The sequence below is a fragment of the Coturnix japonica genome, chromosome 5 (assembly GCF_001577835.2).
Source record: "Coturnix japonica isolate 7356 chromosome 5, Coturnix japonica 2.1, whole genome shotgun sequence".
In the NCBI taxonomy this organism is placed as follows: Eukaryota; Metazoa; Chordata; class Aves; order Galliformes; family Phasianidae; genus Coturnix; species Coturnix japonica.
In genome coordinates this window covers 49007665-49022584 of record NC_029520.1, presented here as the reverse complement: position 1 = coordinate 49022584, position 14920 = coordinate 49007665, and the positions used below count along the sequence as shown (strand labels likewise).

Sequence of the window (14920 nt, the reverse complement as noted above, 5' to 3'; positions counted from 1 at the left end):
CACCTGTCCAAGGCTGGTAACGATGTTCCTGGGAGCAGTGGTCATGCACTCCTTATTCTAGCACTTTCCTATATGAAGAATTTGCTCTTACAACTCTACCTCAGTTGGAACTGAGAAAATGCAATAAGTTGCTTTGTCTTTTGTGGCACTTTCTGACTTTGCATAGATACGGATTCATTATGGATTTTGCTGTTCTGCAATCAGTGTTATCTGTGGCTCACGAAGACCCTTTTGCTTTTTGTTTTCATGCACCCTCAGGAAGATCCCATGAGCCATATATCCTCTTCCACTAGAAATCTATGTATGGCACTATTTTGCTTTGTGGCCCTGACCTTGTGAGTGGGGAGAGTGACTCCCTCTGAGATTCTGATGCTCATGTGCTTTGGGCAATGAGTAGAAGTGACTGAGAAACCTTGGTGTTTCCATCACACCCTGAAGGGAATTTGCCCTTGCACTAGGGCTGCTGTCATCATTTCACCCCAGATAACTTTCCTTCAATAGCTGCTGATTATTTCCAAGTGTGAAGCTTATTACAGATGGACTCCTGTGCTTTGCTGTGCTGTGACATTGCTGATAGGAAAGAGGATACGTAGGTATGCATGTAGGCGGAAACTTTCTAATACATCATAATAGCAATAATAATAACGTGCACTTCTATTGCCTTGCAGCTTTTGCTAGAACTTCTGCCCACACATCAGCCTACTTGGTTCACAATGCAGTGTGCATGCTAGACAATTAGTGGTTGATAATGAAAAATGTCATGGGAACCAGCAGGAAAATCATAGCTTACTCCAAATATATAATGAAATGTAATTAGCGTAGACAGTAAAACAGACAATTTAGGGGTTTTTTGTAATTAAAAAGTACCAGTAAACATTCCTATTGCAGGAAGCTTGGTATCAGTTGGAATTAAAGAGCTATTGCCTGGAATAGGATTTTATGCAAAAAATTAACTCTTGCAAAGCTGAATGGAGTAAGGCTTTGTTAATAGACTCTCCAAGTGCATCTGTGGTGAACTTCCATTCATTTGCATGGACTCTTTGGAGGTGCCCAGCAGGTTGGATGAACTGCTGTGAAACCTGCTGAAAAACAAGTACCAGCTGGATGTGATCATAGAATATGACGACTGTCACAGTGTGGCCAATACTTCTCTACTGCTCTTCCAGGCAGACTCTGCCTTGTGGTTGTCTTTTAGCACGGAGGAGGCTTTGAGGAAGCTGTCAGAGCAGGAACAGAGATGTAATATCTTGTGCCCCCTGTGTCCTCTGCCAGATGCCACATCTTTACCTCCCTTTTGTCTCTGGTCTCCTCTTCCCTGGCTTGGGGCCCTTCCCATTGTGCCTCTGCTTTGTATTTCAGCCCAGCACACACAGGACTGCGTGTAGTTATGCTTGCCCTTAACCTGCTGGGTGTGTCAGCAGCATTTCCTGGCTTCCAGTCTCACCTGGGGCTGCAGAACATGTGGACTCACCGTAGCACTGCATGAAGGTATCTATGGCATTGATAACTTGGCTTAAAAATGCATGAATGAGTGAAAGAGAGCACTGGCTGAATGGACTGTACATGTTTCAGAGGGCATGGTGACCAGCTCCTTCCCGAGCCTTGGTTGCCCAGAGTGTGAACCAAGAATTCACCACACTCTCTTTTTCTTTTCCCTCCAGTGCTGTGAGGATGATTGTTTCACTTACGCAAGAAGCTCTGACACACTCCAGCAATTCTGTAATGCAAGTCATGTGTGTGCTTCTGCTCTTCTTCCCCCTCAGCACCCTCCCAGGCCCAGACATCCTCCTGCAAGCCAAAGCAGAGCTCTACCCCAAATCAGTCTTGAAATAATTTCCCAGGCATTGCTGTAGCCTGGAGATTGAAGCCTGCAGAGCAGTCCTTTCAGCTGCAGGCACAGAGGAGAGCTGGGATGTGTCATTAGGACCACATGCAGGTGCAGCTCATTTCTTCCTGATGGCAGAGGAGCAGAGAGCCAGCGTGGCTCCAACAGAGAGGAGTCTGTGCTTCCAATGGGAGCCAGGTGCTCAGACTGTAATGTTTCAACCTATGTATGCTAGACAGTGCTCAGATGTAAATCTCACAGCCCTTGCTCAGAGATATTATGGCACAAGCCTCTGGTATCTGGCACAGATAATATGAGGGAGAGAAAACTTCTTACAGCTGTGGGACCAGATGCATGAGCTCCTATGCTACAGGAGCCCCAGGTACCTTCTTGCTGTAGGGCACTTTCTCCTTAAATGAGTGGTGCTGTATCAATAGTCTGTACAGGAGCTGCCTTACAGCCTGCCCCCATGGAGCAGGGGAAGCCTCAAGGATTGTCCAGTGCCACTGTGCTACTACATCCTTGTTCCTCTGTTGCCAAACAGCAGACAAGAATAGATGGGCAGCAGGGCTTTTGCACCAGCCTGCAATCATCTGAAGCATGTAGGCAGCAGATGGTAATAGGAACTTTCTTTCAGGACGCCTGCTCTTTCTTCTGGGATTTTGCAAGGTATAATACAGGACTGTTGGAGGAAGAGGTATCTTGGGAACTTCTGTGGCTGGGGGTTATGTAGCATTACAGAGCTTGTGGTGGGCAACTGGCGTTCAAAAATATTGGTGGCTTGCTTCTTTCTTGTCTGAGAAGGCCAAACTGTGACATCTCATCGGGCTTAGAGCTGAGATTTGCTGAAAGGGCTTATTAAATATGAACAGCTATTTACTATTTCCTTACACCCCTCTGCAATGAAATCACTCACACAGAGCCTTCAAAACATGATTGTCAGTTTGCTATGAATCCACTTTAAATCTGCAGGTTTTAAGCTCAGCTTCACACAACGCGTACATTCATACAGAGGCACATAAGTGTTTATGTTAAGATGTGGTGATCCCAGGTGTATTGTATTGTATTTGTATTGTAAGGTAGAGACCATAATCCTCCCTTCTGCCAAATATGCTTGAGAAAAGGAAGAGTCAGAGATGGGACCCAGCTGGGCTGCTGTATATATTCTGGAGTTCTGGCGACTTTGATTTCTGCTCAGCTCCTTTGATTTATACTTGGCTCCTGCAGGCACTTAGTGGTGACTTCAGCAGCTGAAAATAGCAGGAGTGGGTGTATCACTCAGCTGCTCTCGCATCCCCAGCCCTGCTCCTTGGGTTGGGATGTGGGGGAAGAGATGGGCAAATTTCAGCCCTGAAAGGGAGACCAGACTCCCTGTCTTCTATGGCCATGCCTAGTGCTGGGGAGACACAAGGGGAATGTAGATGCACTCGTTAGAGAAGTAACCGCGCTGTGCAGAAGAGGGCAAGGCAAATGGGGACTTGATTGTGCTGTCATTTAAATTTACATAATTCAGTGTGTGTTAACGTTCCCTTCACAGGCTGGAGTGAGCAAGATCAGAGCCAGCTCCTGAGTTTGTGTAGCCCATATTGTGCTGGATTTGGCACCCAGCACTCATCTGCTTTGTATGTGGGATGCTGCTAAGCTTTTGTGATTTTTGTTTCCAGTTAAGGCACGTCGACTTGTAGGCAATCAGTTTTTTAAATCCCCTTGATTATAGTCCTGGTGAGTGCTCTCAGGGCTGTAACTGGAGATGGTTCAGCTCTTCTAGCCTGAGCCTTTTGCTGAGTCAAATCTTGTAAGCTCCCAGTGGGATGTTTTACAGGCAGGGCTGGCTCTGTTTACATCCTTTCCTCCTGCTCATCTCATCTTTGAGCTGTAGCTATGCAATCACAACATCCCTGGTGTGCTACTGATGCTGCTGTTTCATTTTTATGGGATCTTTGTTTTGAATCAGGCAACTGAGCTTCACCCCTTCTTGGGTGAAGTAATTATCAGAATAACAAGCTAATTTTATTATATTTGTTCCTTTTGCAGACGGTACTTACGTTTTTTGACATGTGTGCCCTTGCCATCCACAGTGGGTGATCTATGTAGTGTTTGTCCCTTGTTTTGGCATTTTGATATGTGTGAGAGAGGTGAAATGGCTTTAAAAGCTTTTTGCTGGCGCCTGCGGTTTTTAGCAGACCTACTGGCACAGCTGAATCTGATAAATTGAAACGAGACTGTTTCTCTACAATTTGACATGGGGATGTTGAGGTGTAGGACAAGGTTGTCAGCTGATGCATATCCATTGTGCTTGCTATAAGTGGCCAAAGCTGACACCAGGGGAGCTAAACTGAATTACCTCAGCTGGAGGCTGGTCCTTTGCAACAAAGACTGGGAATGATGTGGTACTGTAATATACTTCCTACTAAAGGGTAAGGTAGCAGATTAACAGAGTTCATAGACTAGACATTAGCCCGTTCTTAGTAGGAGTAATGAAGTTAATGAGTGTCATTACAGCGTAGTCAGATGATTTTTACAGAAAAATGTCCAAATTGCTAAGGAGGTATTGAGACCTTTTCACCTGGTGCTAATCCTTCCCACAGCCTGCCCTAAAGACTTATTGCAGGTTGTACATAAATGCTTTAAGGCCAGTTGTGCTGTCTTGGCTGGATCCTGGTTGCTAATATAGATTGACAGCCTCTCTCCTGAAACCAGTGGACTCCTGTGCTAATATGAAATTATATTAGAGTTGGTAGGAGTCTCCTGTTGTGGTGTTCACCATGTGAAGACCTCCATCAGAATCTGGTTTGGTGTGCAGCGTACCTTGCTGTTGATGTCCTCAAAAGACTGGTTCAACGTGGATCTTGTGACCACTGAACACAAGTCCAAGATGTCATTAAGCATATCTAGGTAACTTATCCCATTTATGCTGATATTTTCTTTCTAAATTTCTCTCTAGATACTTTTGAGGCCATTGGGTTTTTGCCTATGGTTGGAGTCTTCGTTATCCTCCTTTCAGTCCTCCATCAACAGAAAACTCTCCTTTGAAAAGAGAGGTGGGCTCTCATGCCTGGAACAGGAAGGGAGAAGAAAACATTACAACGAGGAGCCTAGTCTTCATGATGGCCTTGGTGAGTATCACGATATTACACCACCTTTGATGTACAGAATCTTCTTGAGACTTTGATTGCAGAGAGAATAGAGATGATATATACCTATTTACTGCGTCTCAGGTTGTCTGTGTGGATAACAGCAGGGGTTTAGACTGTAGCAACCTCCAGAACTTGATGAAATGGATATGCAATTGCTGCCAGGCTCCCATTATCTTTGTTGTTTGGAGTACTCTCTTGAGAAATGGAGGGCAACGCTACAAAAAAGTGCACTCACCACTCTCTATCTGTTACAGGAGTGTTTTGTTAATTCAGTTAAGAACAAAATATGAATAATTCTGAGTACTGGTTCTGCCTCTCTGCTCCTGAAGGGTATGCCTGCCCTGGTTTTCTTGCAGTAGCTATTACATGCTCTTTCCTGTGTTTGTTGTTGTCTGGAAACACTGTCTTGAGTAAACCCGTGGGTGCTAGGGACAAAATAGCTGACAGAGACCATCAGGGAATTTTACTGTGTTACTGTGTTATAGAAATAACATTTTAATTTTTCTTAGCCGTCAGAAGATGCATCCATTCTGTTAATGGTGGTAAATGGGAATTTGGTGATCTCATCGTATATTTGTTTGTGAATTTGCATGTCGTAAGCGTAGAGTCATCAAAACAATCAGCCAAGAAGTGGCCTCAGAAGCCTTGCAATTATAAAGGCTGCTTCTTAGTGGTTCAGTCATAAAGCTAATTGTAGAAGGGCATAATTGCAAGGCCTGGAGCCCCTGGAGTTTTTTTGGCGCACGTTTTGCCTTGCATTCTGAGTTTCACTTGACTGTTGCAAGGGATAAGGTCTTGTCATACCTGAAGAATCCAGGTCTTTTGAACAAGAAAACATGAAGTCAGTGGTACTCACTGATTCTTACTAAATTTGTTAGTGAGTCAGGGTCAGGCTGGTGGTACCAACAAGTTTAAAAAGCAAATGGTGCTTGAAAGACCCTCCTGCTACAGGTTCTGACTTCACTATTTCTATGCAAAGATTATGGTGGGTATTTTTGTTTTGTTTTTTAAACTATGTTTTTCTTCATCAAGATGATATTTAAGTCTTTTATCCCTTCTCTTCCCCTCCCATCAAGTAGTGTAAAAACGTGGCTTTTATTTCAGCTTTTGAGATGGCACATCCTGCAGGAGTCTGTAGGCGTTGACATTCTATGGAGCTGTCACAGGCTATCATGTAAACATGTATTTGCAGTGCCTTTTTAAATGTGAATTATTACTAAACAGGGTGGCTTTTTTATTTTTTTGGTGTTTTGTTCCTTACAAATTTTGAAGGACAAAAAATTGCTTCCCATCTGACGTGCTTGGTGGCAGTTTTCATTTCAGACTAAGTCTTGTGTGTCTGAGTAATAAACCTTTGAAAACACGTGTTTATAATGGAAACGCTAATTCAACTTTAACTGCAGCTGTGCCTCACAAGCAAAATACCGCACACATTAATGGGGTGTTAAATCTGATACGGCAGAGGAATGTGTTGTAAGCATTAATTGCAAGGGAAACTTAAAGTTGGAGCCTGCTTTTTCCTTTCAAACAGAATCAGCTTGGTGAGATAGAACTAAGAGCTATTTAAAAACATAAGGCGTCTATATTTAGTTAAAATTTCACCATGCTGTTTGAATAGTTGCAAGGCCAATATGGGATATATGTGTAGGAAATGCTAATGCTTTTAAAGGACGGCAGCATGAGAGGACAGATTAAACCCAGAGCTAACATAGCATGTCTTATGGCAAGTGCAGAAAGCTGGAGCTGGGAAGCCATTTCTGGCACAGTAGTTCCTAGTGAGGGAGCTCTCCCAAGGGGAGTGCTGATAAGCAAGAGTTGGTTTCAGACTCAGTCTGACTTAGCTGGGTAGAAAGGAGCAGGATGGGAGTGTTTGTAACGTGTAATTTACTGGTTAATAATTTAGAAATGTAAGTAAATTAAAAAAAAAAAAACACTTTTCCTGTTCTCTGCTTCTTTTGAGCTGTGTTTATTACAAGGAGATCCTAATTCTGCAGGTGTTGCTGTTCTCTAATTGGGGAAATCACTGCTCCACATCTGGAATCAGCAGTGGTTAGAACATATTGCTCTGCTATGACTGTTGGTTTTGTAAGTGTAGAAACAAATGCAATTTGGCATGACCATAACTTCTACAGTATGATAAACTCCACTTTACAGTGGTAGCCTGCACAGATTTTTCTGGGCTTAATGTGTGTTTTTCTCCTGTCCTTGGATCTAGCTGAATTTTAACTTACCTACCAATACAAAAGAGTTGGTAGTGAACCATATGTAGTTCTGCCTGCTTTGCACTCTGCAGGTGCATGAACTGACATTCAGAAGATGTGCTGTAAACTGCCAAACTCCTTTGTTTTGTTTTGTCTTTTCCATAAAGAGCCTGACCTTACAATGGGTTAAGTGACAATGAAATAGACGTTTCCATCATCATGGCTCTGTGATGCATCTGTCTGATTTGTTCCTAATTTAATTGTAATCACGCAGTTTGTGTCCTTATGAGAGGAACAAGATAAGGGAAAGATGTTGGTGAAAATGGTGATTTAGTTGTAAACCTTTGAGGAGACTCCAAGATAAAGGCTTTCAATTGCTACGACACGATGGATAATGTTTCTGATGCTTGAGGCTTTTGTGGGTCCTGTTCTTGATTGCCTCATTGACCTTAGTCTGTGGCCAGTTTGACCTTAGTCAAACCTTGCACGAGCATGTGCTGCCAGATGTTACTCTTTGTATGTGTGTACTCTTTGAATGTGTGTGAGGTATGAAATCTCCCCTTGGAATGGCTTCCTTCGCAAGGAAGAAGGCCCTTTCCTCAAACAGAAGCCTGACGAATCACTGGGGTCTTGTGTGAGACCTCTTTGGATGATGTGATGGTCTGGTGCTGGTCTTGAGGTGTGAATTCCATGACTAAGAGGTGGAGGCATTGTTCTTACAGATGGTATTTACTGTGCTGCTGAGCCCTTTGCTTCAGAAGTTCACAAATGAAATGAACTTCACAGAAACATTCGGCAATGCTGGTCAAACCCTTGTGTAAAGAGCTGGGTCAGACTGTGTGCTTCAGTGCTATGACTCAAGAAAGAAAAATGCCTGTTTTTTTCTACACTGTACTCTTTTATATAATGGTGTGACCTGTGACCAGGAAAGAAATTGTGGTTTTCTTACAGTGCTTTATACAAAACTGTTCTAGTTACGCCTTGCTTTGACCACTTACCACAATGTTAATCCTGTTTTCCTGGTATGTGAAATCACATTAAGCATCAGGAGACTTGAAGAAACATTTTCTTTTTTTCCATTTTCCCTTCTGTTTCATCAGCCTTGAGAGCTTTTTCAATTCATGTTCTCAGGCTGCTTTACACAGCTCTAACCTCTGATGCTGGTGGCATACTTAAATAAATGGAGATGCAGTTATTATGTAAACCACTCATCTGCAGTAGCTGAGGCTTGAGGGAATCAAGACCTCTAAAAGTCAAGAGCAGGAAGGCTGGCAGTACATTGCCTGTTGACCTGGCTTTGCCAGCAGAGCCTGGGCCCAGCCAGGAGCTTGAAACCAGTCATGAGTAAAACGCGAGACAGTTATATGTTTGCAGAGGCATGGCTGGATGTTTAAAAACACGCAGTGTGGCTGCTGTGTGATGGTACCAATCTGGTATGCACGTAAACTGGCTTCCTCCAGTGGTGTGTTAAATTGTGAAAGACAGCATACCACTGAATGAATAAAACTGTGGTTGTTTGTAACCCTGACAGTAACGGACCTTGGCAAGCTGCAAACTAAAAGTGGTGCAGGGCTCAGTAGCTATGGGTGTGTACAAAGGTACATAACAAGGAGTTAATTCATCACCCACTGCATTTGCTATTTACAGCTGTGGCTCCCCATCAGCACTGCTTGTGCTTCCTGATGATGCTCCATACCATCAGTACAGAAATTTCCATAGGCTGTGTTAAAATGGAGCGTGTGTGGGGGAAGGAGTAACAGTGACTGGGTGACTTCTCAAAACATTTCTAAAATAGTTGTGTTAGGCAGCTAGACTTGCTCTCCCACTACTAATTTCCAAGCAAGTAATTGCCCTGATTGACCCCAGCTTGTTCAGTTCCTGCAGGTTGGGTAGCATGACTGCAGGCGGGGTGGGACTCAGTCTATTGGGTCTGCTTTACAAGAGCAGCTTGACAGCACAAGTGGGTGGGTTCAAGCGTAGTGTAAGCTGGTGTTTCTCCAGCCTTTGGAACTTGTGATTTCCTTTTGGCTCTTGTGTCTTCATGCAAGCCAGCGAATGACAACAGCTCAGTTACAGAATGTTCTGTAATTTCTGATTACAGGTTTCTACTTTCATTCCCCTAATCCAGTAATTGCAGATGTTTCATGCTCCTTTACATTGAAAGAACTCAGTTGCCACTACTAATACGACTTTTCTAATACTCCAGTGATCCGTAGCTTTCTTTACTTCTTTACTTTACTTTCTTTACTTCTTGTAACTCCCAGTTTGAGAAATAGAAATAATGGAATATTGTTGCTTTCTTGTACTGCTATTGAGCACAGAACTGTTTGGTTTTTGTGCCTACAGTGACAAGCGGCTGTTGACATGGATAAGATTTTGCATGTATATTTTGACTGGGAGGACATGACTGGCTTCAGTGGAGTCTCTAAAGTTACACCTTTTGGCTCTTTGGTATATACAGAGCAAGTGTTACAGACAAGGAAGATGTTTGTACCTCCTGAAAATTCACACAGGATCAGCATTAATGTTTAGATGGCAATAGTATCTGTAAATGCAGTCACAATTGGTCCTATCTTACAAACTGCGGGAGCGGGATTGTGGAACTCAGAGACGACTCAATATGAGTTAACAAATGAGTACAACTTTATTATTGTGTGAACAACCTTTTATACCCCCTAACTGCAGTCGTGGCATAATATAATTGGATAACCTAGACACGGCGCAATATTCTACAAACACTCCTTAACGGTGCACTCAGGTGCTTATCCAGTCAGAGCCATGAGCCATTCCTTTTGCGTTCTCTCTTCTTCTAGAGGTGTCCTTGGTTCCCATGCTGTTTATATTGCTGCACAGCTGCTGCTCTGAATAGTTTGTCTTTTGTTCCCACAGCTGCTGCTCTGAATAGTTTGTCTTTTGTTCCCACAATGACTGGTTGGCGAGACTGTTAGACGAGGGAAAGGCTGTTGATGTAGTCTACGTAGACTTCAGCAAAGCCTTTGATATGGTCTCTCCTGGGGAAACTGTTTGACCATTGCCTTTGGGTAAGGAACTGACTAGAGGGCTGTGTCCAGCGGGTAGTAGTTAATGGAGTTAAGTCCAGCTGTCGACCCATTACAAGTGGTGTCCTCCAAGGGTTGGTACTGGGGCCCATGTTGTTTATCTAGGCCCTTCAGAGGGCTCTAGATTAGCTGGATCTCTGGGCTGAGGTAAATGGGATGAGGTTCAACAAGGCCAGACCCAGCACATTGGCCACAATAACTCCATGCAGCGCTATGGGCTTGGGGCTGAGTGGATGATTGTGAAGAGGAAAGGGACCTGGGGGTGTTGGTTGGAACCTGGCTGAATGCGAGCCAATAGTGTGCCTGGGTGTCCAAGAAGGCCAAAGACATCATGGCCTGCGTTAGAAATAGTGTGACCAGCAGGAGCAGGGAGGTAATTATCCCTTTTATGCTCAGCTCTGGTGAGGCCACACCTCGAGTACTGTGTTGGTTGTTGCACTCTACAACTTCCTGGAGGGAGGCTGTGATGAGGAGGGGTTTGGCCTCTTCTCCCAGGCAACAAACAGGACCCAAGGAAATGGCCACGAGGTGTACCAGGGGAGATTTAGATTAGACATCAGGAAAAACTTTTTCGCTCTGAGAGTGGTCAGGACTGGCTGCCCAGGGAGGTGGTAGAGCCAGTGTCCCTAGTCATTTTGAAGTGCTATCTGGGTGAGGAGCTACAAGATATGGTTTGGTAGCTTGTGGTAGCAATGGTGATGGGAGGATGGCTGGACTAGATGATCTTATAGGCCCTTTCCACCCTTGTGGTTCTGTAATTCCATGATTCTGAGCCCTATGGAAACAGCATCTTGGGCTATTTGAAGTCCATCTACAACCACCTGGTGGTCCCTTTCATTTATTCTTCCCCACTGAGGCAGAATATCAGACAAGAAACATTGCTTACATCCTAATGCTGATAGAGAAGACCACAACGACAGTTGTAATGTGTATAAAGCACTTGTTACTGTGCTTAGTTTATTTATGGGTGTTTTAGCATCTGTGGTGGTGAAGACCCCCATTCCTGTCCCAGATGTATTCTTGAACAGGGACGCAGTGCTGTAGATGTTTGTGATGGAATCTGTTGTGCCAGGCATGCCTGGCTGTTTTGTGAAGAAGGGCGTTTCTGTGGCGGTGCACCTGTGCGGCCTCCTCATGCTGCTGCTAACGACAGCCCCTGCCTACTCAAAGCTCAGGAACGTGTCCGAGTCCTCGAGCTGTATCCCGAGCATGAGCTCAATCCAGATGACTTTGCCGGTGGCGGTGGTCAGCGTTTGCAGAATCGGTTGGAGGGCAGCATCTCGACCTGCACTGTTAGCGATTGAGGTGTATCCAGCCAGGCTACTGTCACCAGTTCCTGGAACCAGGCTGCAGTTTCCTCGATATCCAGGTAGGAGTCTTGGCAGAGGGTTTCTAGGAGGCTGGGCATCTGCTCTTTCCTCAGCCGGTCCTCAGGATGGTGGAGGAAGCACATCATGTCCCCCACCACCCGCTCCCTTATGCAAGTGCAGGTGAGCTCCACGCGGAGGCGGGAATTCCTCACCCCCGTCCTCGCCCTGGGGCCGTGCTCCAAGTGGAAGACATGTCCCGGGGGGGCCTTCAGGGGCACGAGCATGCGGTAGACGACGGAGTTCTCATCGGTGCTGTTGTTTTCTAAGCCAACGCCCACCCCAACGGCTTGCTGCAGCCGTGGCATGAAGAAACTCTGGGGAATTATCTGACAGATGCTCACAAGTTCATACATCAGATCCTCCACCAACGCGCACATGCGTCTCCTGGTCTTCAGCGGCCAAATGGAGAACGGACAGTAAAACCTGCTGACGAAGGTAACGTCATCGGAGCCTTCGTGGTACACCGGCTCCCACATCTCAATGTGAGGTTTTCTCCGCTTCTTGGTTACGTTTTGGATCTCCGTTTCCTCTTGCATATCTATGCACAGGACCAAGAGCAAGAGCAGGAAAAGCAGCACTGCAGTCAAGGCCCAAGTTTTCCAAGGCAGCTGTGCAATGACGTGCCAGGGTTGCACATCCATCCTGCTCTGCTCGATCTCCTCCAGCATCTTGGTCATCTGCTCTCGCAGAAACACCTCACGCTGACGCATGCGTTCAAGTGTTTCTGCATCGAACTCATCACCAACAAAAGCCAATCTCTGCGCCAACAAGGCGAAGAAAAACGCCAAAGCCATGATCTGGAAGAGATGAGAGAGGGGAGGTCAGTGGGGCTGGGTGGGAGCTCGCGCACGGCTGGGGGAGCGGGGCCAGGAGCCGCAGCCCCTGGGGTCAGGTAGGAGCGGGGCAAAGGGAGCTGGGAGGCAGCGGGGGCTGAGGCCGCTGTTTGCGCCCGGCCCAGCACAGCCTTCCCCCTGCTGCTGCACTCACCGCTGGCCCAGGCCAAAGTGGAGCAGCGCTGCCCGCTGCTGGCCTCGATGCCAGCCCTGCATTGTGATGCACTGTGTCATCACAGACGCCCCATCCCCAACCTTTGGCTCCATTCTTCAGCCCCCCCTCAGCTGCCCTGGGCCTCCATGGTCGCGACATCGGCCCTGTTCCGAGCACGTGGCCGGGACTCAGCTCCCAGGGAGTGAGCGATCTCTGTGTGCACCATCTCTGCCAAACCCCGTGGGATCTCACTAGGAACCGCAGCCGCTGCTGTTGATCAGAGCTGATGCATTGGTTCACCAAAAGAAGGGCACTTATACTGCTGTTTTTGTTTGTTTGTTTTTTAATGTTTATTAAATTTTATTAGAACGTATACATCGATGGAATAATTATTTTTTTCCTGATCTACATTAACTGTATTTTCAGTGTGGCCGAAGACAGTTCCTCTTCACTCCATGTGGCCCCGGCATCTAAAAGGCTGGACTAACATGGCATACGCAGAAATGCCGGTGGCTACTGGATACGGATGTCGCTGCTCAGTCTTCTGGCTGCTAGATAGATGTCTTCGTGTTCTTGCAATACTCCAAACGCTGTCTTAAGTAAGCAGCTTCTTTTGAAATCCATCAGACGTAGCCTGCTGTAGCTGCTCGTCTGTGGAACAAGTGGGCGTCTCTTATTTCCCATAGATCAGCAGGCTTGTGAGCCGATCTTGCAGCTCCTCCACATCCTGCAGCGTCTGTTCATGTCTGCCCCGGATCCTGCACCAGGTGCTGGAAGAGGTTGAGCGGTTGGGACGCTCGGAATTCTGCGGCAAGATAATCTCTGCAGGCACGTCCTCATTTCCTATGAAGAAATGATTCAGGCGTTTCTCCTCCACGCAGCAGCGCAGGTAGCGCACGATGTCATCCACCGCAGCAGGAAATACCTCCCTTCAGCTCTCCAAGAGGGATGGCAGTCAGGAGGTGCATGAGCGGTCTTCATTCATAGGGATAAAAGTGGAGGCCAACCCGGATATAGGGCAGCCACTTGCATGTATCGGACATAGAAATTGTACTCCTCGGCACGGGCAGCGATGTGCTGGAAGAACTTCACCTCTGCCACCGCACAAGTCTGTGGCCAGGTCGTGCTGGGAACACGACCAACCTGTATCTCCTGGCTGTTTAGAAAGATGTCTGTATTGTCCTGCTGGACGCCAAACAGATGTGACAAGGTTCTCTCTTTTGTTCCGATCTGTCACAGTCAGCCTGCAGGAAGCGCCTGCGCGCCTCCACAATAAAGTCTGCATGTTTGGAAAACGCAAACGTTCCAGGCATCTTTTGATCAGTGCCTGGAACCAGCGGGCTGTCTCTCCGTATCTAGGTAGGAGTCAGTACAGAGTTCATGTAGGAGGCTGGAGCGCTGCTTTCCCAGCTGTTTCTTGGCGGTGTGGAGGAAGCACTGCATACCCATCTCCTGCTCCCTCCCGCACGTGCATTCCAGATCTACACGGATACGGGAGTTCCTTGCTGCAGCTCCCCTGGGTGCCCAGATCCAGGTGGAAAACGTGCCCACGGGGAGCCTTCAATGGCACAGCAGGCAGTAGACGGGTACGTTCTCAGGGGGGGACCAGTCTTCATAGGTACTGCCCACCCCGATGGGGTGCTCTGGCACCGGATAGAAAGTATCTACCAAGAGGCCTTTGCAGATATTGATGAGGCCACTGAACAGCAAGTGCATCTGTCTGCAGTTGCTTTGATGGCTTTCAACTGGCCAGAGCAAATCAGCAAAGAAAAGATCCTCCTTTTCCACTTCCTCTTGCTTCTCTCCTGCTCCTGCTGCTTCTCCTCACTGATGGAGCTCTCCTCATCACTGATGTCTTCAGTTCTCTGGACTTTTTATAGATCTTCCACATGAACCAGAGAAAAAGGAAGAGAATGCAAAGAACACTGCAAACCTTCCAGTAAGGCAACACAGAGAAGAGCAAGGCTTGAATATCCACCCTGCTCTTCTCCAGGTTCCTCTCTTCTAATTGCAGAGGCTTTTCTTTCTGCTCTCGCAGAAACACCTCACGCATGCTTCAAGAAGGCTGTAAACCTTCCAGTAAGGCAACACAGAGGGAGGAAGGCACGAATGCCATCCATCTCTGCCCCACGTTCTTCACGACGTGCCTGCCACTGCAGTGTCATCTGCTCTTGCAGAAACACCGCACGCTCACGCATGCGTTCAAGCGTTTCTGCATCAACTCATCACCAACGAAAGACACTCTCTGCGCCAACAGGCGAAGAAAAACGCCAAAGCCATGATCTGGAAGAGATGAGAGAGGGAGGTCAGTGGGGCTGGGTGGGAGGCTCGCGCACGGCTG

General features: G+C 46.5%; 2 protein-coding genes and 1 pseudogene across 10 annotated transcripts in view; 1 reads left to right on the top strand and 2 right to left on the bottom strand.

Annotated features, from left to right (window-relative positions):
* SYT16 (synaptotagmin 16) overlaps window positions 1-14920 on the top strand; it is a 93824-nt gene that overhangs the window by 34547 nt on the left and 44357 nt on the right. For all 9 annotated transcript variants that reach the window (XM_015865748.2, XM_032445135.1, XM_015865747.2 and 6 more), the window contains one exon: window positions 4770-4941. In XM_015865748.2, coding sequence (XP_015721234.1) covers window positions 4770-4941 — 172 coding nt within the window. The remainder of the gene's footprint in view (window positions 1-4769; window positions 4942-14920) is intronic.
* On the bottom strand, window positions 10720-12876 carry LOC116653530 (inositol 1,4,5-trisphosphate receptor-interacting protein-like 1). Its single transcript, XM_032445139.1, is given in 2 exon segments — window positions 10720-11474; window positions 11477-12876. Coding segments are annotated over 2 exon segments (1002 nt in total). The 5' UTR covers window positions 12387-12876; the 3' UTR covers window positions 10720-11382.
* LOC107315405 lies at window positions 13140-14859 on the bottom strand (annotated as a pseudogene).